Source organism: Acanthopagrus latus, chromosome 4 (assembly GCF_904848185.1).
Source record: "Acanthopagrus latus isolate v.2019 chromosome 4, fAcaLat1.1, whole genome shotgun sequence".
NCBI classification, from domain to species: domain Eukaryota; kingdom Metazoa; phylum Chordata; class Actinopteri; order Spariformes; family Sparidae; genus Acanthopagrus; species Acanthopagrus latus.
Genome location: NC_051042.1, coordinates 10665472 through 10688402, shown reverse-complemented (window position 1 = coordinate 10688402; position 22931 = coordinate 10665472). Strand labels below are relative to the sequence as shown.

Sequence of the window (22931 nt, the reverse complement as noted above, 5' to 3'; positions counted from 1 at the left end):
CATTTTCACGAGTGATTTGTCTGACAAATAACACCATTGGACAATGCAGATGTCCATCTATGATGCCCAACTTTTGGTCCCAGTTTTTGTAAATCACCTCTGTACTGTGTTCCCGGTGGCTTCCATCAACATCTGAGACTGTGTTTGATTCTGGTCTGGACATGTTCTTGTTCATGTAAATGCTTGACTTTTTTTTTTTATTTATTATTTTTTTTTTTTATTTTACAAAGCTGCAACCATGCTTGATAATTAGTGACAATAGTCCATCTTTTATTGGTAGCATTGCAAACATTTATTATCCTGGGTTGTTTGTGTTTGTCAGATATGTATGAGTTCTCCTGTAATTTCATTCATTAAGTCGTGACATTTATTAAGCCACTCATTATCTTTCATTGTTCTTACTCACCAAAACATTTCCTGCTTTTTTGCTTTCATCATGGTTGGCTATAATTAAATTTACAAGATTGATTGTGATTTGATCTGGATGGCCATAGAGTTACATCCTTGTGCTTTGAACGTCTATTGAGAGAAGTAACTTTAAATCACATGCCTTTTTAACAGAGTCTGAGATGCCCGAGAGATAAACATGTTCTGACTACACGTAGTCTGCTGTAGATGAAATTACCTATACATAGCTGTTCTTGATGAACTTCATGTCAGTTTAGAAATGTTTAGTTGGTGATAACTTAAGTTGCTTTTATATAAGCTAAGTTTTTTTCTAACTTTGGTCAAGTTTAGTTGTCAGTGACAAGGGCAACAGTACTCAAATCTGCCTCCCTCCAAGTCACTCTGCTCAGGTTGAGTATTTTACTTTGCCAAAGAACTAAAAAAAATGTATGCATGGCGTGGCAAGGTTCAAGCGACAGACAGAATCCCTACAGAGGAGAACAGATTATATATTGATAACGGATGTGGCCTGAACTCACTTACCTTCCTTATTCAGGACAGCTCTATCCCTGATTACATCATAACTGCAGACACAATGCATCAGAACTCTGAATCACCCTAAATGTTGTAAAACACATTTTCTACATGGTGTGTGTTCAGAGATCTAAGTCAAAAAAAAAAAAAAAAAGGTGTTAGTCATATTTTTGAATTGTGTTATCTGTAAACTGTGAACATTTTTGTGGTTTTAATGAATACGTCAGTCTCATTAAAAGACATCTGTTAAGCGCTTTGGCCTTCAGCTTGCCTTTCTGTGGAGGTTTGGTAGAAAACTCTGGGGCAGACCCAGAACATGGTGGGGATAGCATGGGGAGAGGGACATCTGGACTTCCCTCCTGGCCTGCTGCTATATATTTATACAATACTCACAATGCCTGAAAACACTCAACACACACACACACACACACACACACACACACACACACACACACACACACACACACACACACATTCAGTCATTGTATTCCAACCATACACACACACACAGGATCACACACACCGGTGTACACATTCAGCATACATCTTCTTGAGTGTATGTGTGTCAGAGTGTGTGACTGGGATTCTATTTGTGTCGGCGAAGTGGCTGAGCTGTGTTTGTAGCGTTTAGAGGAAATTACCCTGCGAGCATTTCCTCGGCCACAGTAGATAGCGGGTCGCCTCTCCAGGCTGCATGGCATATTGATTTCTTGTTGTGAGGAGTGCTGTTCAAGCCCCATTTAAGATTTCCATCCAGCCCACAACCTGAATACAGCAGCCAGCCGTAAATTAGGGAAATTGCACATTCATCACATGTGTTATTTTAAGACACTTCAGAAACGTGTGCATTCAGAGTAGATCTATGGTGGCACGGGTAGCAACATACTCAGTTACTGATTGAATCTTCATTAGAGCAGTGAGGTATGTAAAACTCAGATGACAAAATACTTTGAAACATGATAATTATGATGTGAAGTGATAGCTGTCATGTCGAGCCCATGGCAGCACCCACTGTTTGCTGAGAAGTTTAAAAATGATTTGTGCTTTCACGTCAGAGTCTCCAAAAGTCTCCAATAACACCAGAAAAGGTTGCTAGATTTGTCGCTAGTTGCTTTTTTTGAAAAAAAGAGTCGTCAAAGGGATCTGAAAACTTGCTAAATATCGCGACAAAGTCCCTATGATGGCAAAACTGCTAGCTGGTTAGCATGTTTGCTTCACAATACAATATTTAGACATTATCATGTCAAAATAGCTGTTTATTCTCATTCTGTTTAAAATTTAAGTTGTTTTTTTTCAAAATTAAAATTCGTACATATTGTGCTTTTTAATGAATGTGGGCCCTAAGAAAATGGGAAATGTTTTGCATCACGAGCCACAAAGACAAAAAGCACTGTATCCATGTTGGAATCTTTAGAGCAGAACAAGAAAACTAGCTAACTTTTTCAATTCATATATTGCTAATTTATTGTACATTCAATACAGATAGATACAATTTGAATTGAATACAACAGCCCTCAGTCAGTCCAGTCATTAGGTAACCTTTATTGTCTTATGTCTTAAATCTTAGGTTTGACAACATAACACTAAATGGAATTAAGTCTCACTTGCACTACTAAATTTTTTGTTGCGTTTACTCTGTTATGTAGAACCATTGCCTCAAACCTAGATACATACCGGACATGACTTCTGTATAGTGTCACACCCCTACTCACAACTGGTTACAAACCACAATGCACCTCTTCTGTGGAACAGTATGTTCTCCAGCCAAGTAGGGTTATATGATGGATTGCTCCATTTTGGACTCCAGGGGTCCTCTGAAGGTCTGCACTATCAAGACAATTTGCAATCACAAGCACAGGTGCATATCAGGGAGTCCATTGAAATTGATTTGAATTTGAAATTATGCCGTTTTTCATGCTAGAATGACCAGGCCTTAAAGCAATAGTTTGGCAACATAACAACAAGTTTCATACACATGTTTATTTGTTTTCTATCTACCCATAATACCTTGCACAAATTATGGGTGCAACTTCGGGCACGCCCTGTCACTTAACTGACTGGTGTTTTCCATGTTAACAGGACACAAATATTATTCTTTTAGAGGAGCTGGTAGGGCGTATCATTCACACCTGAAGATCTAGGTTAGCAACTTTAGTGCGTGAATACTACTCACATGATTGTTATTTTTCTCCCTAGAAAACCAGTGGATAAGACCAAACCAAGTAGCTGGTTGGCTTAACTGAGCAAATAGGCTTACAGTGTGTACCATACAGGATTTTATGGATATTGTGACTTTGAGTGTAGTTTAGCATCACCCCAGGCCATGTTCAGACAACCATAGACTTGTAGCTCTCAGTAATGGACGAGAGGTACATTTATATATAGCAACGTCAACAGGCAGAAACCTATGAGGGAAAATGTTTTCGGAAGGTCATGGGAAAGTTTGACCTAAACATCCACACTTCGACCAAAATTACAATTGTTGGGTTGAAATACATTAGAACCACGATATATATAATGAATGCCACAAAAACCTTAAAAAAACATTTGGAGTAAACTGGAGTAACAGCCTGTCTGCCTCTGTCCAAAAGAAGCAAAGTTTGGCTACCACCACCTAACTAATAAGCACATCATAGTCCATGTTGGTTATTTAATCCATAAACATTTTTAAGCACAGGGGATTGTGTACTGGACTCGCCCTACATTTACCTCAAGTTTAAAAACATGAATGGAAGACAGATGACAACATACAGTATGTTGTTTGAATATTATCTCACTATGGATATTTGGATAGCATTGGGTCTAATGAAATAATGGGGATACTGGAATATTAGCAGCACCAGGGGAGGAAAATTTAAAGTCATCCCTTGAAAAGATTCTTTTGAAATTGTTTTCAGATAGCAAGTAAATCAAGGCCTACTAATATTACCAAGACAGTCATTCTGGTGAATAAACAACTAAGAAACTTAAGAACGGGAATCAAAGTGATCTTTTGGTCTCATAGTATCTTTCTGTGATGTCTTACAACCATCTGAACGGCAGATTTTTATTGCACTGTCAAATCAATAACATACGAATCGTTGTAAACATAATTTAGGCTCCAAGAGCTTCCAGCAATAGTGGACTGGCTGCAGTGTTTGCAGTATTGACAGACTTCAATTTTCCAAGTGGGAGAGATCAGTGACCACAAAATATTTCCATATTTAACTCTTTTCCAAATTGACAGCTTACATGTATGGCATTTCAGATATGATTAAACACAGCATCACTGCCCATAACCTCATATGAGTAGAATCTGCTGTCAGTGTTTCCTGAAAATGTGTTTCATTTTAATTCATTTTAATGCATAGTGTGTAGCACTGGGTTGTTAATGGCTGGATCCACAGTGCTGCATGTGATTTTTTTTAGGGAATAATGCCTTTAAGTAACAAGGCAAAGACATGCTGGAAAAACTGAAAATCAATCCGAATCGTTTCAGGTCAGAGAGTAGAATGGTTAAACCTGACAATGCTGAAGCACAGCAAACCCTTTTACAGCCTCCTGGCACTTCTTGGCAGATATTTCTTAGGAAGCCCTCTTTGAGTTGAAACTCCAGTCAATCAATATCAACTGAGTAAACAGGGTAGTTGAAGCTTTGCATTTTCTTTACTGTTGCCCAGGATGAAGACTCAATAAAGTAAGTGCGGCTGTCAAAAAAAAGTACATTTTCACTGCACAAGTATTGTGGTAAAGCATTAGGTTGCTGACTGCAGCGATGGCTTGTGAGGCTAGCTGTGATTCGTGCTTGCCATCATTTCATCTCCCTGATCGCAGTCTTCTTACAGAATCCAAATGTGTTCCCACATACTGAGTAACTAATGTTCTATTTACAAAGTGTCTTCCTCTCAGAACGATGTTTTACTTGACCGGTATGTCGTTGGCTCAGACCCACGGTAGCTATAACTCCTATAAGTCCTGCTCACAGTGCCTGTGTGTATATGCAACGATCTGTTATATGGGTAACATGCACACAGAATATTGATATTATTTCAAACAGACAACACATGTATTTTCACACAATACATGGCTAGTGAGTAGCGCTGTGAAAACTGTGCAAACAAAAACAACACATGGGGTCATAAGGGCTGAAATCCCTCTTTGACATTTTGTTCACAGGATTCCATCAGTCAGAACGTAATGCTGAATAACAAAGTTGGCATTTGTCTTTGCTGTTCTCACTTGTTTGAAATGGGAAAGACCACCACACAGTCCTGAGGAAACAGACTGCATTAACAGAGTGTTTGAAAGACAACTATGGATGTTTTGAACTTTAATTTTGATCACTGCGTAAGTAGTCATAAAAATTTTATGCTGCAACCAATTTTCTGAAATATTATTTTTTTTCAGAGCCCTTAACAGCCATGCTAGTGGCTCTGTGAGGATGTGCTTTTGTAGTTGCGGAGTTGGCAACGTTGTACCAGGAACCCTGTGTATCCGATGCAATTGCAAAAATGCAGCCCTATAATGCAAGTGGTTCGGTAACGGTTAGGGTAACAATAACTCATTGTTCAGGCATAGGATTCTGAATCCCTATCAAATGGTTGCCCCATTTGACAGGGAGAGATTTCAACCACTATCCTTTGTAATTCTGTACTGAGGGATGAGGTGGCTAAAACAAGGGGTAGCGGTAAAAATTGGAAATTAGATAAAGCCTTAGCTGTCAATGAGATTCCATCAACATAGCCGCTGAAACAATTTGATAATGTTTGTATTTACTCTGCTCTGACCTTTTTTTTTTTCCTGGCATCTTCTAGCCTGACCTGCTTTGAAAATGTTTGCAATGGTAGGCTTTTAAGATTAATACATACAATAATACCAGTCAGAACTGTTTTAGGTTTTCGAAAAAAATAAAAAAAATAAATACTGGCAAATGTGAGGTCTACTCTGCCTATAGGTAGCAATGTCTGTCTGTGTATGCAAGTGAAAGAAAGAACAGGGGGGAGAAGAAATTGCAACAGAAAAAAAAAGCGAGATGGACAGGGCGCTCTCGGCGTGTCTTTGTGTAAGGATGGTGCTTGCTTGTACTCTGGCTTTATTTGTGTTATGCCGCGTGATTCCATTGTGTGGAGTAGATCCACTGAGCTTGTATTCCCACCCTCTCAACAGCCCCCCCCCCGCTTTAGATAAAGCTATCTGGATCTGCAGCACACCTTCCTCAAATGCATACGAGCAGCTTACTGTTTTGGAGGCTCTCTCTACATTCCTGGAGGAATCTGACGGTTGCATTGTGTGGGCTACAATGAGGGTGTGGTATGTTGGCACATAGCACCGGCTCCAAAACCACTATTAAGATGTTAATGTTCACTGGCATAGCTGGCTTCAGACCGAAAGTCTTCTTCCCATTGAACATTTTACATAGCTCACAGTATGGGGAGAGCTAGTTTAATTTCCATGCTTTTTTTTGTCAGACAGTTAAAAGGGCTACATATACACATAGTATACCTTCGGACAGCAGTTCCACCTCACCTGTTCCTCATCTTGTTGTAAACTGACTGACCCGCATGCGCAAAAGAACAATAACAATGACATCAGATGCAGCACGCTGTCCGCCGAACTCCTCTGAGTTTCAGGCTCCTCTTCGCCCGATTCGCAGCTATCCAGCAACTCCAACGGCTGACAGCCGCGTTTATCGCCCGTAACATGGCTGAGCTCGTTTTAAAATGGGCAGGTGATGCGACCATGATGGCTTCAGTTATTGGAATCATTCGCTTCTTTAGATTTAGCTTCCAGGCTCTTCACCTTCCTTTGGCACTGCAACTTGTGTCCCTGTTCTTCCATTTTGTTGATGTAAACGTTGCATTAAATCCGCCTTGGTTGTTCACACTGCGGCCGCATTGAAAAAAAATCACACCTGGGTCTGAATCGGATTTGAAAACAAAAAAGAATTAGAAAAATAAAAAATTGAGTGTTCACACTACTTCTGAAGAAGTTTGACCCGGTCATTTGACCCCCCCAAAAATCAGATTTGGGCCACTTTTGCCTGCAGTCTGAACAGGGTCTTTGTCAGTTCATTGTTCCTGGTCCTACTGGTGTTTGTGTGAGTTCCTTGTGTCTCCAGTCTGGGTTTTTGGTATATTTTGGATTTTGATTTTTGACATTTTCTCTGTTTGATTTAAACTTGGCTCTTGATTTGTACTTTGCCTTTTTATTTGCCCTTTGTTCAACTGTTTTGTTGCTCCTTTTACTTTTTGGTCTTGTTTGATATTTTTGTTTGTTCACTAGGTCTTTGTAGATTTGGCTTTTGGTTTAACAAAGCTCGCTCTTTGTTCTTCCTTATCCTGCCTTCTGTTCTGATCTGCATTTGGGTTCACCTTCAGTTTTCCCCTTTAAACCCATAACGGTGAGTATGAATGGTTGCTCCTGATGAAAAGGTGACCCCTTGCAAACACTAGTGTGTTTGAATGGGTGAATGCTGACTTGTGTTGTCAAGTGCTTTGAGTGGCTCTTCAGGAAAAGTCAGCCATTCTTCAAAGGACTCATTCTCTGGGTACCATGGATATTTGTACAGAAATGTTCAGATATTTCAGTCTGGACAAATGGAACAACTGACAGACTGACATTGCCATACCTAGAGAGCCTGCTGCTAGCACAGCTAAAAAGTACTAAAAGCATAATGCAGCATCTGTTCAAAATGGTCCAAAAACAAGATATAAATGGCAACTCACTGCATTTGAAAAGCTTTAACCAGCCAGCGAGGCTGTATGCTGTTTGCCTTGTTGCACAAGAAATTACTTTGTTCAGGGACTTATAAACAAAACTGTTAATTAATTGACTGATTTTTGTAGATGACCTGCATACGATGATGACTAATCCATAAATATCTTTGTCTTTTCAAATGCAACGCCAGGACCTCCATTTATGGTGTGCTTGCATTATCACAAGTACACACAGGTGTTCAAATCAACCAGGATGCATTACATTATCTTGAATCTTTCCCCACCTTGAATTTGAGTCTACATTTGAATGCGTAAATGTGCACATAGTGGTGTCTGGTGTTAATCTGAGATGAAGTAACTTTGTAAAGGGTGCTTTAAAAATAAATCAAGAGAACATAGATGTCAGTGTGGGTGATCAGTGTCTGGAGGTAAGCATTTACTCATCATTTTACTTCACTGACTATAACTAATGCATGGTGCGATTACGCTGAGATACACAGGAAATCCATGAATGTTAAATTGTTTCCCTTTGTTTGTGTGTGTGTCTGCGTGTACGCATCCCGGTGGCGGTGGTATCCATTGTCTCACGAATTCTAGTTTTGAACTTTAATAAGCCCGTGCCTGTGCTTGCCGGATGTGAAGGAAGGGAGAGAGAAAATGGCTTTCTTACACTTCAATTTCACGCATATTTTCTTTGAGGCTAATGAGAGCCTTAAATACGGTGCCAGACTTCAGGCTGCACAGTTGAAGGCTGACATTTTCACACAAAGTGGCACCTTGTCACTGCGGATGAAGTCCTTATACCTGGCTGTTGAGAGGTGGTGTGTGTATGTGGGTGTGCATGTGTGTGTGTGTGTGTGTGTTGGCCTTTTCTGCGTCTATGTGTGAAGAAAAGAAGATCATTGTGTAAAGTGGTCTATAAGATTTATACACCAGTGTGTGTTTGTGTTATCTGCAGGTGTGTGTGCCATTAGTATATTTTTTCTTGGACTTTTCATAGCAGAAAAATGTATGCATTTCACAAACAGCACTGTCTTGCTTAGCTATATTGTGTGTGCTCTTTGTGTATGAGTAATGCACTTGTGTTTTTGCGTGTGCAGATTTGCATGTGTGTTAATGATGTATGTGCACATTTCTTCACCATTTCGTACCCTGCTAATACCTACCACTTAAGGGTGGGCTTGTATTTCTTTTATTTATTTATTTATTTTTATATATATATATATTTAGTAGTAATGGCATTACATCCTGTGATACAAAAATAAAAAGGAAGCTCCAGAGTCTGCTTTGTGGACATATAGAAGAAAGAAAAAAAGAACAAAAACATGTGTTTATCAGCTTCAAATGGGAATGTGTTTTCGATGGAGTTGCCTTTTTAGTAATGTTTGCTAATTAGTAAATGTAATGTGATTCTCTCAGTTATACAAGGGGCAGCATTAGACATTTGGAGTAGATGAGGACGCAGTGTGACGATGTGTTGGATCGCGCAGGCAACAACAGAGAAGCTGCAGTGCTTTGTATTACTGATTGTTTGTTCGAGGCTTTATCTTTAGTTCTGTGAGTACCAAACTACTTTCAACACGCTTAAAAATTCTTTCGACGGTAATGACGATATTGTTAAATTCATGTCGTGGCAAAATGCCATGCTGATGAAACCAGTCTAGTGCTTACCCTCTACTGCCACACTACCATACCGATTCCCTTATCTGCACTCAATATATACTGATTCTCGTGCAGATCTTTGCACAGATATAGATCTCCTCCGCCTGTAAGCAGTACCTCGTGCTCCGTCCGCTTTATCTGTACCATACTGTTGTGCCGCGCATATCATCAAATTGATAGTGATACAATTCCTATTTAATCACAGCTCTAGACAGGAAAAAATTATGAATAAATAAACACTTGAAAGGACCTGCTCATCTTGTCAGCATTGTTGTCATCTCCCATGAAGCCTAAACAAACATGCCTGCCAGGTTTCTTACCTTGCTGAGAGTAGTCACAAAATGGGCGTTGGAGGAAATTATAGAGCTGGAGATATGGAAGGGTAGCGTGTCTATGCGTGCGTGTCTTCACACTTTGTGAAGAGAGAAAGAGGGTGAGCATGGAACTCAGGTGCTCTCTAGTTGTTTGATTGCTCCACTGCCCCCTTACGAACTATTTGTCATTTCATTTTTTTGGCCGTTTCTGAGGCTGCTCCCTTTGTTGCAGACTCAGTCTTCTATATCCAGTATATGCCTTCGTCTCAGCCACTAGGACAGCAGAAGAGGCTACTGGGAAAGCCCAACAATGAGGTGTCTGTTTGCATGTGTGTGTATCTATGTGTGTCTGTGTTTGTCTCCCACACGGCCCCGCTACTGCCACTCACTGTAAACTAGTCTGCAGCTCGTCACAGACAGACGCTGACACACTCCCAGTCTAATGTGCTCATTAGGGACAGCACAGCACACACATAATTGATAGCCATGACACAAGATGCACACACACACGATATTGCAAAAAACGGTTTCCTTTTTTTTAATGCTGCAGTAGAAAACAAGGTTATATGAAGTCATATAATGGGGGTTCATTGTCAAGAACAACAACAACAGAAAACGAGAGAACGAAATGAAAAAGACTAACGGCACAGAATGCATTACAGTATCTGTGCTGTTTACATGCCAATATTTTACACATAAGGATTTTTTTTTTTTTTTTTTCTATTTCTCTACACTGGCAGCTGTCAGTTACTTCAGCAAATTAACTGCCAAAAATGTAGCAGGACTTGTCACTCAAGAGGTTAGTGTAACCATGGTTACCTTTCATATCCCCAAAAAGATAACGCTGCAGTGTGGAATTATGGCAGAGTAATTAGACAGAACAAAAAAAAAAAAACAAAAAAACAAAAAAAATAAACAACCAAAAAAAACAGGACCAATCGAAAAGGCATTCAACAATATGAAACAACCAAGAGTGCTTATAAATAACAGTTTACATGTGAAATATCTTCATAAAGTAACATCTTTTTTGTACAACCTTTAATATCTTTTAGTGTTCATACAGCGGCACATGTAGAGTAGTGTCTGGTATAAAAGAGTCTTTAACCCTTTGAGCACGAGTTGGGAATAAAAAGATTCACCTGTTGTCATCATTTTTGCTACTTATCTTTTATCGAATCCTTTGATTAAATAACACATTTATAAAACTATTGTGCAAAACAATTTTCTTCATATACTGTGCACCAGCAGATAGTCACAATCCTTTTTAAATTAAAAATATAGAAATGATGCATAATTTAGACAGGAATTAGTTAATATGTTGTTATATACATATTTTACACAGACCTGAATTAGTATAGGTCCCTGATCGACCAAAGTAAAAGACTTCAGATTTCTTCTTTTTCTTTCTTACCACATGGCTGCAATGCCTGTGTCAAGTCCTGCAAGCAGCTCTCAGACAAATATCAAGCTCAACATGTAAAACTTACAGTTTAATACAGAATCTCCTTCTAAAAAATGCTTTCATGTCTAGGATTAGACTCAGCATATTGTATGCATGTGAAACAGGCATTGCAGACACAATGCACACATTGTCCATCTAATTCTCACAATAGCTTCCGTAATTCCATATCCCAAATCTTCAGTCAATAATGTTTGGATCTTAGGTGTAGAAGTGCTTTGACGTACTCAGAGGGTTAAATTTTAAATGCCGACTCCAGCACAGAAAAGAGAAAGGAAAGGTAGAGCGAGCGGGAGAATGGAAAAAAAAAAAATAATAATAATCATGGAAAGTGCACCAGATTTAGTTATTAAATGTTTAACTAAACTGTTTTGTTTATGCATGCAGCTTATCACACCCCAGTGATGCCAAAATATAAAGGACCTTAATTCCATTTACACAAGTTTCAAAATACACACCAGTTCATTTTAAATCTCTCTCTTTTTTTTTTTTTAAACCTTCATATACTATATCTTCTCCATGGCAACAGCCCCGATCTGCACATTTTGAAAAAAGTCACTTTCCCCGTCCTGTCTTGGGCCAGAGTGAGTCTACCTCACATAGAAACAAAAGAATAAACAACTGCTACAACACAAAATTTAAAACCATGTGCCAAAACTCAAAGCAGTAGTTGTGAATTCATCTTTGTGCAGTTCCATCACATTGATAATCCTTTCCTTTTTTGAAAGAAGTGTCTGTGAAATGCTGAAAGAGAGACAGGGCAAGAGAGAGTGAGCCATTACAAAAAGAATGCAGCATTGTCCATGGTCAGTGCTACTGTTTTTCCAGCTCACACACATACATGAGATGGTCCTCAGGGGACTTCCCATGAGTCTTGCTCAGGTGAAGCTTGACCGCGTGCTTGCTCGCAAAAGTCCGGTTGCAGAGCTTGCACTGATACATGGTCCCACTGTCGTCGTCATTTTCGGGGGTGGGTGATGGGGACTCAGTTGAGGGCAGAGAGGTGGTTAATGATGAGGGCAGGGAGATGGGTAAGGAAGACGGTAAGGATGTGGGAAGAGAGGAGGGTAAAGGGTGGCTGGATGGGTGCAGATTAGACAGCAGTTTTTCAGAGAGTCCTTTGGTGTGGCGTTGATGATGTTGCTGTGATATCTGGCTGAGCAGCTGCTCCCCAGAAAGCTTGGCCAAATCTCGCAGACGGAAGCCCAAGTGGGATTCCAAGTGGCTAACATAGGTAGATGGTGAGCGGATCTGAGAGGCGCAGTCGCTGCAGAAGAACACTGGGTGGCCTGAATCCAAGTTTTTCAAGAACTTGGTGCCACCGGTTCTTCTCAGCTGGTACTTGACATTAGCCAACCAGTGGGATATTGTAGTCATTGAGAGGCCGGTGAAACGAGAGATGTGCATCCTTTCTTGTGGGCTCAGGTCCGACATCATGTACTTTCCATCACTTGTTTGTCTAAGACTAGAAGCAAACTGGGCTTGAAGGATGAGAAGGTGTTGAGGGTTCCAGTTGGACTGGCGGCCTTTACGTTTCTGTGCTGGTGAAACATCCTCTGTTTCCTCTTGTGTGACACCCTCAATGTCGGAGCGCTCAGACAGGCTGGTAGGTGTGGAGGACTTGGAAACAGTCTGACTTTCTGTCAGGTTTCTTAACATGTCAGAGATGTCAGACAGTGCGTTTTCTCTCAGAGGGGAGGAGGCCATAAAGGAAGCTACTGCAGCTGAGGCTTTGGTCATAGTGACAGTAGAGGAGGGAGAAATTGAGGTTGGGGTGGAGATGGTAGAAGAGAGAGTTGTTGAACCCAAAGAACCACTACTGCTGTTTTTGTCATTTTTTCCTTTGGTGAGATCTATGGGTTGGTCATTGTTTAGATGTTGCTGGTAGAAGTAGCGGTCTAAGTGGTCGTTACTTGGCTTTTTGGTCTGTGCTGGTGGGGTGGAAGCAGCCACCGCTGCTTTCTCTGCCAGGCTGTTGCTCATCTTGAACAGCATGCTCATGGGGTCAAGAGAGGGCAGGGCAGGCTTAGCAGCCTTCCCCAAGTGAACGTTCATTACTGACTGCAGTGCACTGAGAGGGTTGACAAATGGTTGTTCTGGAGGTGGATGGTCTGTGATGATAGCTGTACTGCCACACAGAGACGCAGGCAGGGGGGAAGTCACAGCATTGGTCTCCATTCCATTCTCCACAGACTCCTTTATGGAAACGTCTCCATTTGAATTGCTGTGATTGGCTCCACTTCCATCACATACTCCTTTTTCCACTCCATTGGTATTCTCAGGAGTTGTACAGCCTCCTGTTCTGTTTTCTTTGGGGGACTCCCCTCGTGCTGAGTCCCCTGCCTCACTGTTGCAGGGCGAGGGCGTGGTGCGTCTAAGAGGAGATCCCCTCAAAACACTACTGGGCTCTCTCATCTTCTCCTCTACCTTGGCTACTTTCTCTGTTACTTTCTTGACCAGTTCCTCCATGGCATGGAAGTTGTTTTTGGGCAGTGGGGAGGTCTGGCAGCTGGACTGGGAGATCAAAGGCTGGTTCTTAGCATTGGGAGAGAGAATTTCCCCTCCTGGGAACATGTATTTAAGGGGAGAGCTCTTCCCAGAGTTGCCTAGAGAGAGCTTCATTATGTTTGGTAGTTGGTAGGCGGCATGGATACTGGGATAACCACCCCAGCTTGGAGCTCCATTCTGGGCCTTGTTAATAGCTGAGGTCACTGTGTTCTCCAAAGACTTCAGGATGTCAAGACCCCCTTTTGGACTGTCATCCAGATCCTCCTCTGTCAGATAAGTGTATTTTGAAGAAACATCAAACTTTTCCTCTGCCTCCTCCTCACTGCCTCCTCCTGCCTTCTTCTCCTTGTTGTTACCATTGTTGAGGATGCACTCTTTAGTGCATTCCTCCTCCTTCTCCTCCTTTTTTATCTCCACAACCATGGCAGTGGGGGAGATGCTGGTTGGAGGAGGCACTGGGGCCGGCGGAGGGGAGAAGGTTGTGGCAGCCAACGGAACAGACTGGACCTTTTCTTCAGCCATTGAATTGGATGTGGGGACTGGGGTGGGTGACTCTAAAATGGGTTTGCCTTTCTTAATAGCAGAGTTGGTGACTTTAATAAAGTGTCCTGTCACCATCATGTGAGCGGTTAGCTCTTGCAGTGTGTCATGGGAGCTGCCACACTCCATGCATTTGAGAATTTGCGACTTTCTGGATTCAAACTGCCAGGCATAGCTGGCACCGTTCTGGTGTCCATAGCGGTTGTTGGGTGTGATGTAAGGGTTGGTGACCTTATGGAGTATGTCATTGGAGTCGTTGAGGGAGGTGGGCTTAGGTGTGGTGCCTCCATTAGAGTCAGGTGAGCTAGGGATGTCTAGGTCAATAGGTGCTCTCTTTCGAGCCGAAGAGATAATCTTAGCTGCCACTGGTGTAACAGGCTCTTTCAGAGGCACTTTCTGGTAGTGTTTCGTCTTGATCATATGAACGCTTAGATCCTGAAGGGATTCAAATGAGTGCCCACAGTACATGCATTTCAGAACTTTCTGTGCATCTTCCTTCCCCTCCATCTCTAACAGAGAACGCTTTCTGGGTTTTGACCACCGTTTAGTACCCTCACTGTCTGTCTCATGGTTATCATCGCGGTAATGGCCTGTCTCATTCATGTGCACTGTGAGCTCTACCAGTGTGTCGTAGGCCGCGCTGCAGTCCTTGCAGCGGAACTTGCTGGCACCAGTGAATATAGAACCATACAGCTTGGAGCTCTGCCGGTACAGCTGGACAGTACTAAAAAGGTTGGGTTCGGTAGATGCTGTGGATACAGCCACTGTGGGATGTTGGACCAGGGCAAGTCGGTTTTGATGGTTCTGTGAGGCCTGCTGCATGGTTTTGGCAATAGCTGTCTGATGCCAGTCATAGCCTCCACTTCCACAGCTACTGCTACTGCTGCTACTACTGCTGCTACTGTGACTGCGAGGTGGTTTTTCTGCAGGCGGCTGGCTCAGGTTCAGGTTTAGTGTGGACCAATAGGAGTTGGTCAGGAAAGAGGTGTAAATGGCCTTCATCTTCTCCAGGCTGTCAGCGACAGACCCTGTTGTGGCTAATATGGCCTCATCTCCACTGACTGGGGCGGCAGGATTGGCAGTCGCCATCATGCTAGAGGTTGAAGACAAGGACAGGCCATTTGTGGGGTCTTTAGAGAGGAGTACTTCATCCTCATTTTTAAGTGAAGAGCTCTCAAAGTCAGACATTCTGTCACTAGATTCACTTAGGTGAGACTCGCTGTCCAGTTCCTGACCAGAAAAGTCTGCAGCATTAGGAGAGTCATGGAAACCAGTGGATCCTGGTCTGTCTTTGAGAAGGAAGTCCTTGTCCTGACAGAGGAACTTGGCAGCAGGCTCCTCCCCTTCCTGAGCTGAGTCCTCTCCATCCAGGTCCTCGTCCAACATGGCTGCTTCCTTCTCATCTTCAGGGACGTATGCTGAGCAGGAGACAAGAAAAGAAAGATTTGTTAGAACCACACTAACATCATAACTAATTGTATTATGTTTCTCCACCAAGCAGGGAACTAATAGGATCACAATCTACTGGCATTCTCCACAGGAAACATCATCATCCAGTGACATTCACAGGAAAAGTATTTCCTATCATAAGCTTTTGCAGTTATTATTTTCTAACTTCACCCTTTTACATTGACATTGTTTTCAAATTGGAATCAAGTTGCCACCCCCCCTCCCATTCTCCCTCCACCCCGGGGTCTTTGTTCTGTACTGCAGAAAATCAGAGTTAGCCAGAGAGAGAGAGAGAAAGAGAGAGAGAGAGAGATGGAGGATGGAAGGAGGGCGAGGGGAAAAATGTCTCTTCAAACAGAAGTTGCCACCTTATTCTTCTCAAGGGGCAGCAGCTTGAAATTAAAACTAAATTTGAAATTAATGAAGCACATTCTGGCGGTGGCATTCGTTTCTGAAGTAATAAATTACTTGTATCAACCTCGGAGACAGCGGTTCCTGTCTGTCAATTAATATGTCTTACGCTCCTTCTGCAGACTCTAATGCATTCCCTAACAGACACACTCGCCATTTAAATTAAGCATGCATTTTCACTCATTACACTGCTCAGCCCTCGCCTCCTCGTAAATAAAAATGAATGTATGTACGTTTGCCTGCAACAAATCTCTCTCCGCAAAACCCATTTGCTTCAATTACCAAAGATTAGAAAAAGTTTAGAGTTATTATTTACAGTTTAGCTTCGGGGAGTGGGCTTGAGGCTTTCAATTTATATTCAGATCCCTCTAGTTTAAGTATAATACAATGGAAATCATACAGAGAAAATGTGTATCAAGACAAATCACAGCTTCGCCCCTTTGTACATCTATGAATGTTTTCTTTTGTTAATAAGTCTATCAAAAAGAGATATGAGAGATATGATGCATGCTCACACATAGTGATTAAGGCTGGATTTTTGAATAGCAATTGATGCGCTCATATGCACATGCAAACACGAACCTCCTGTTTTAGCAACTACGCTGGCAAAGAAGATGAGCATGTATGTGAACGTCAGTGGCCTTGTGCCTAGCATTCCTTTCTTTCACAGGCCATCATTCATCTGAGATTGTATGTAAACATAGAGTTAGTCAGTCAGGGTGATGGATGTGGCACGGAAGCACATATTCAATCGCAATCTCCCACTTCAAAGGCACACAAATGTTGGATAAGTGAGAAAAAAAAAATGTAAAACTGCGTAACATCTATGATGCAAATGCAGACCCATTTTCGTAGTAACAGCAGGAAGAACAAAATACATGCAAGGTAAGTAGTTAAGAAAAATGAAACACATTCTGACTGATAATATTAGAAACAGCACAGGACAGGAAGGCTCGGCAGCGGGTGATTAAACATGCCCAGATCATCATTTGAGCATCAGTGATATTTGGTGACTTGAGATTTCTTCACAGAGTTCAAAGATGCTAAGAGACGACACCCACCCCAGCCACAGCCTCTTCACTCCACTGCCATCATGCTAGAGATACAGAAGTATCACCAGAAATCATGCCTACAGTTTTGTGAAAATACAGGCATGAAAATGAGAAATGTGGACTTCAACAAGGACCACCTACAAAACCTACCAGCCACATCATCCAACACAGCTGTTGCAGACATCCATCTCTCACTGAGCACTGCAAGTTGTGCGTGTGTGTGTGTGTGCTAGTACTGCATCAGCAGTAACACAGAAAGGAGTCTCTGTCACTGTCAGGCCACTGGTTGCCATTGGCGATGATACAACACTGCCGTGGGACAAACATATGCACAGAGACACAGATGTCCCAGAGCCCATCACACATCTCACACACAAAACCGTAGACACACGTTCTCCACAAACACACACACAAACACGCACACACACACACACACACCAGTTGTACTGTAACTGCTGTAGTCTAACAACTCTTTGCCTTCAGGCAATTTCAGGAGCTTATCTGTTGAACATTCAGTCTGCTCCAGCGTTCAGTCGAACAAAAAGGATCCATTTGAAACACTTCAAACATGCTATCTTATATTAGATGCTGTTACGTGTATTTTAAAAAACTGCACAACCTCTGTGTACAATACATGACATACTGTTATTCATTAAGTGCAACTATTTAAAAACCTTGATGAGCCATTTCAGCTGCACGTTTTAGCGTTTACGGACATGCAACATGCGCACACACAAACGCATACCTACACTTTCCCTACCTCTGAGCATCCCCTTCTCTCTCTCTCTCTCTCTCTCTCTCTCCCCCACCCTGTCTCCTAGACACATCCACCCGCCCGCACATACATGCAGCCGAGCAAACCCACATGTACATGCCATCTGTTCTGAATCAGCCAAAACGACAGCTGTTTAAGAGAACAATGCTCCTGCTGAGGAAACAGCCGAACACAGCAGCTCTCATCAAGGCCAAACATCAATGTGAAATCCCCTTTAAAACACAACGTACACACTCCACTTCAAATTAGCTGCCTTTGTGTGATAAGAGCATGGTTGTGTATTTGTGTGTGTGGGTGCCCATCTGTGTACCTGCGAGTGCGTGATATGTATAGAGACACATGCAAGAGGATCAGGGAGAAAATAGTGTTTGCCAGCAAGACCGGTGTGTGCTGAATGAAACCTCGGTGTGTAGGCTACATCCACCTACATGGAGCATGAAGCGCACGACTGATTTCTGGACTTGTTTTGAGGCAGAGGATGTTGAAATATGGAGACATTTTGACATTCAATAGGTACATTGTTACAACAGATTGATACAATGTCTTGCAGTAAATACACTGCCTTTAGGTTTAACTACAGCTGCCAGCATTATCTTGTGATTATAGAGTAAATATCAGTTTTGATTGCAGTTTCAGCTGTCTTGATGTTAATGACCATTTACATTTTTTTCTGTGAAAATGTGGCTTGTTTAAGTTTTGAACTTCGGTTAGGGGTCAGGTCACAACGCACTATGTGTTAATAGGTGTTTTGTCATGTACACCACTTAGTCTTAACCCTTTTTTTATATATTAGTGGATATTATTATATACTTTTTTTTTTTCTTTTTTTTTTACCAGTATACTGGAATTGTTGCTTTGTCTTGTTTTTTCATAGGTCGAGTCACGTTTACATTCATACCTCTCCTGCTTAGAGTTACTTACTTCTAGGACATTCATTTGAACTCTCTTAATATTAGTAATTGTGATGATCAATAACATTACAATCCCCATCACATCAATTTTTGAATCCTGTGTTTTGTATCATCCTAAACACAATTATGTAGTTTTTTTTCTCTAACAAATCAGAATTTCTATTTTTCTCAAATGTAACTGGTAACTGCATCACTACCCACTGGGAAGAAACCACTGATGTACACAGTCTTATTAGTTTTTCCCTATAAAACGTCACTGTAGTATTTGTATAAGGTTCAAGAGAGTTGGTGTTCATTGTCCCACTCTCCATTCTTTAGACAAAACCTGGCACAATCATGGCTTCAGCGCAGAATGTGGAGAAGGTCACACTTTACCTTATCCATTATTGTCTTTATTGTTGTAGCTAACACAGTCAAATAAAGTTGCGGCAGAATTTATAGTGCAAACCAAAGAGGAGAAGGAGAAAGGACAAGACGTGGTAGGAGAGAAGAGACTAAGGGAAGAAGGTGGAGGGAGGCAGGGCTTGGAAGGAAGTCAAGACTGGGGCCACACACACACACACACACACACACACACACACACTCATAAACATGAACATGCAGAGATGATCCCCAAGGCCACTGGCTCGGGTCCAGGCTATGAGGTTCACAACACTGTAACCCCAGATACTGAGATAAATATGGAGAAAGCCATCGACGCACGCACAAAACCGCTGGAGTTTAAGAAGCCCGGGCCAAACACACCAGGTATACAGGTGCTCTTTTAATTAGTAGAGAGAGAGAGGGAGGGAGAAAGAGGGAGTTCCAGATGAATTGTCAGCAGGGTGGAAGAGGTGGAATTGATCTCATTTTCAGGCCGGGAGAGAGTGCTGATTTCGAAACCGAGGCAAGCAGGCAAACACCACAGCTGATTCTGTGAGACATTGGAAGTGATACTTGACATCTGAACAAAACTGCTAATCCCTGCAATTACGGTAAATGATTCTAATAACAAACATTCCAATGGAAGTAATTTTTTTTTATTTTTTTTATTCTTATTTATTTACAGTCCAATAGAAATATTTAGGACGATTACGAAGCAGCGATTGTGAACTATGTCTCCATGTGTGTAGAAGGAGGAAATGCTTATGCACTCTGCAGATGTTATGATGTTAGGAAACAGTTTATCATGCTTACATAACCACTTAACAGCCCTATCGGACACGCAGGCACGTCAGAGCTGTCTGTTTACACTTGTGCTTGGACTGGACTGTGCAGTTTCAGTGTGTGTGAGTGAGAGGGAGAGAAAAAGACACACACACACACACACACACACACACACACACACAGACAGACTGTCCACATCATGCACGGTGACATTTTTGTTGAGGAAAAGCTGAAGATATTCATTGGCCTGAGATGATAGCAAGTGTCTGAATTCTGAAAGGGTATTTGTGTGTTTCCACGCACCTACCCCCCCCCCCCCCCCCGCCATTTCCCACTTGATGAGGTCCTATAATCTCCACCCTCACCTCCCTCCCATGCTACCACCCCCCCGCTTTTCCATCCCTCCCCAATCACCAGTGCAGCCCACGTTAATGAAGTTAATTGAATCTGAGATCGATAATGCTTAATTATTGTGATTTGACATACACAGACAAATTGGTGGGGTGGCTTCTTTGTATGTGTGCAGCGAGGGTGGTTAAAGGGGCATGGCTGTCTGCAGCGAGTGCCTTGGGATTGGCGAGGCGTGCTATCGATCCCAGGAGGTGTTCGATCGACCCAGAGGCCTGAAGAATGGAGCTCTTCCCTCAAGCCAGCTACATGACTTTACCAGATCTGTAACATACTTACAGTATCACTGCAATATGAAGCACTAATTACTTCTGGCACACCGGGTTGCTAGAAATTTCACAGCACACTGAGCCATGCACAAATCACTATGAAAACTAGAATGGGTCTGTTACTCTGTTATTGTTATGAAGCCTCCAAAAAAAGTTAACATTCTTGTAATACTACTCGAATCATTTGAAATGTGCATTATAGCGTTCTTAGAATCGGATGGAAATTTCCACTTTGTGTTTGGTCATTTCAATAGTAAGAGTATTGTACTAATAAATACTATAAATACTTAGTATTGTACTTTAAGCACAGAATACATCCTTCGACTTAACCTGTAGTTAGAGACATATTTATTTCTTATTTTTGAGATAAACCATGTTGTGTAAAGTGTACATTTAAGTCTCATTTCCCTGGAAGATTACAACACAGAATATGTGACTTTATATTACATACAGTTATACATATAATGATGATCATCATTTTATATCATTCTATGGTAAGTGTCAGTAAATCACCCATCCCCAGCCTCTGCAAGGTAGAAATAGCACATTTTTGTCATATGATGGTGACGACACAGAGATGTTCTATGTGATCAGTTCCCCTGCAAGCTTCAATAGTGTCCTATGCAACAGTAACTTTATAAAAAAAAAAAAAAAACTAGATTTGCAGTTCAGGTAGAAAACCTTTAATCTAAATGTTTCTCTGAAAACACCTTGGAGAAAAGAAAAAAAAAATGTGGCTTCAACATCATTACAATAATATAATAATAAAATGTATGTTTACTCAAATCATGTGGAAGAATATATGTTAAGAATATTGCTATATTTAAGGCTGTGTACTGTGAATAAACAGACAGAAAAAAAAAAAAGTTTTAGCTGTATCTTGTATTAAAAAAAAAAAAAAAAGAACAAAAAAGCCTGAATCAGTTTCAGTTTTATTACCTATTATCACATTTCAATAATGTGTGTTAGGTACTTCTGTTTTTTGGTAGTTGTATTCTTTTTCTCAGGCCTGTATCTGTTTGTATTGTATATGAATACTTTTTTTTTTTATGTGTGACTATCTCCACGCTGATAAGTGGTAATGAACAGCACGATAGTCCGAAATATGCAAAATGCCTTTCAAAAAAGCTGAGATAATATTAGCATATACAGCACATACTGGCAGTGGTGTTAGTGAGACAGAGCGGCAGGATGAGAGAGAGGGGAGATTAGATTTGGACTGGCAAGAGTTAGTGTGTCTGTCTGTGGCTGCAGCGTCGCTACACACTGAAATACTGTGATTATTCAGAAACACAGACGCTGTTGTAGCATGCTTGTGTATGTCCGTAAATGTTTGCGCGTGTGCACGTGTGTGTGTGTGTGTGTGTGTGTATGTGAACGGTGTTAGCCTGGCTAATCATCTCCCCATGCCACTCAGCTGGGTAGCTGCTGACAGTGTATTTACATGCTGCTGTTACACTGCCAGTACAAGAGTGTATGCCTGGGCTGGAGAGCTGCTGACACACTCGCTGATGGGTTTGTGTGTGTGTGTGTGTGTGTGTGTGTGTGTGTGTGTGTGTGTGTGTGCTGTATTTAAACGTCTGCAGTATTTATTTAACAAAGCAGATACAGGTTTTGTACAAATATATTGCAGCACCACTTTAAAATTAGTTTCTCTGCTTGAGAAAGTCAACTTAAACTGTGTGTGTGTGTGTGTGTGTGTGTGCTCTAAAAGCAGCCATATTTGGTTATTTATAAAAACTGGAAACAAAAGTGTAAAAGCTGTGCGCCAACTAATTATCAAGTCAGTATTTCCAGCCATGTCTGACTCTTGGCGTCCTAAACACACATGAGAAAAGTGAATATTTTACACTCTCACACACACACACGCGCGCGCGCGCACCGACATGGATACTTGTCGTCAGTGGCGCTGAGCCTCTATGCGACCTCACTCTGAATGTAAAGCCATGAGTAAATTATGGAGGAGCGGTAAAGTCAGTGAAGTGGTAGAAAATACCAAAGATAGATATCTAATTAAACAGAGCCATGTGTGAGAAACCAATCAGACAGTATGACTGAAAAAAACAAAAAAAACAAAAAAAAAACAGATACATGCTGGTGTGACTGGGTCATAACAATGTTGGTCCAATTAACATGCTGCCCCTTTGCTTTATTACAAAATGTCAAGCATGCTAGGAAAGGTGAAACAATAACTATGCCAGCATCCAGGCTTCATAGCTGCTAGGGAAAACCTCTGTCTCAGGTTCAAAGTATGTAAAAATAAATAAATAAATAAATAAATAAAATGAAATGAATTTTAAGGTGTGCATTATAGACCAAAACACATTTCAACCAACTCTCTGACGCTCTGCTACAACCACCAGGCCACACTGGGAATCGATCTTAAGTAACACTCCAATGTTAGTGACGGC

General features: G+C 41.5%; 1 protein-coding gene across 1 annotated transcript in view; it reads right to left on the bottom strand.

Moving 5' to 3' along the window:
* Nucleotides 1–10112: 10112 nt before the first annotated feature.
* tshz3b (teashirt zinc finger homeobox 3b) overlaps nucleotides 10113–22931 on the bottom strand; it is a 39208-nt gene continuing 26389 nt past the window's right edge. The window contains exon 2 of the mRNA XM_037096245.1: nucleotides 10113–15517. Within this exon, the coding sequence (XP_036952140.1) occupies nucleotides 11865–15517 (3653 nt within the window). The 3' untranslated portion in view covers nucleotides 10113–11864. The remainder of the gene's footprint in view (nucleotides 15518–22931) is intronic.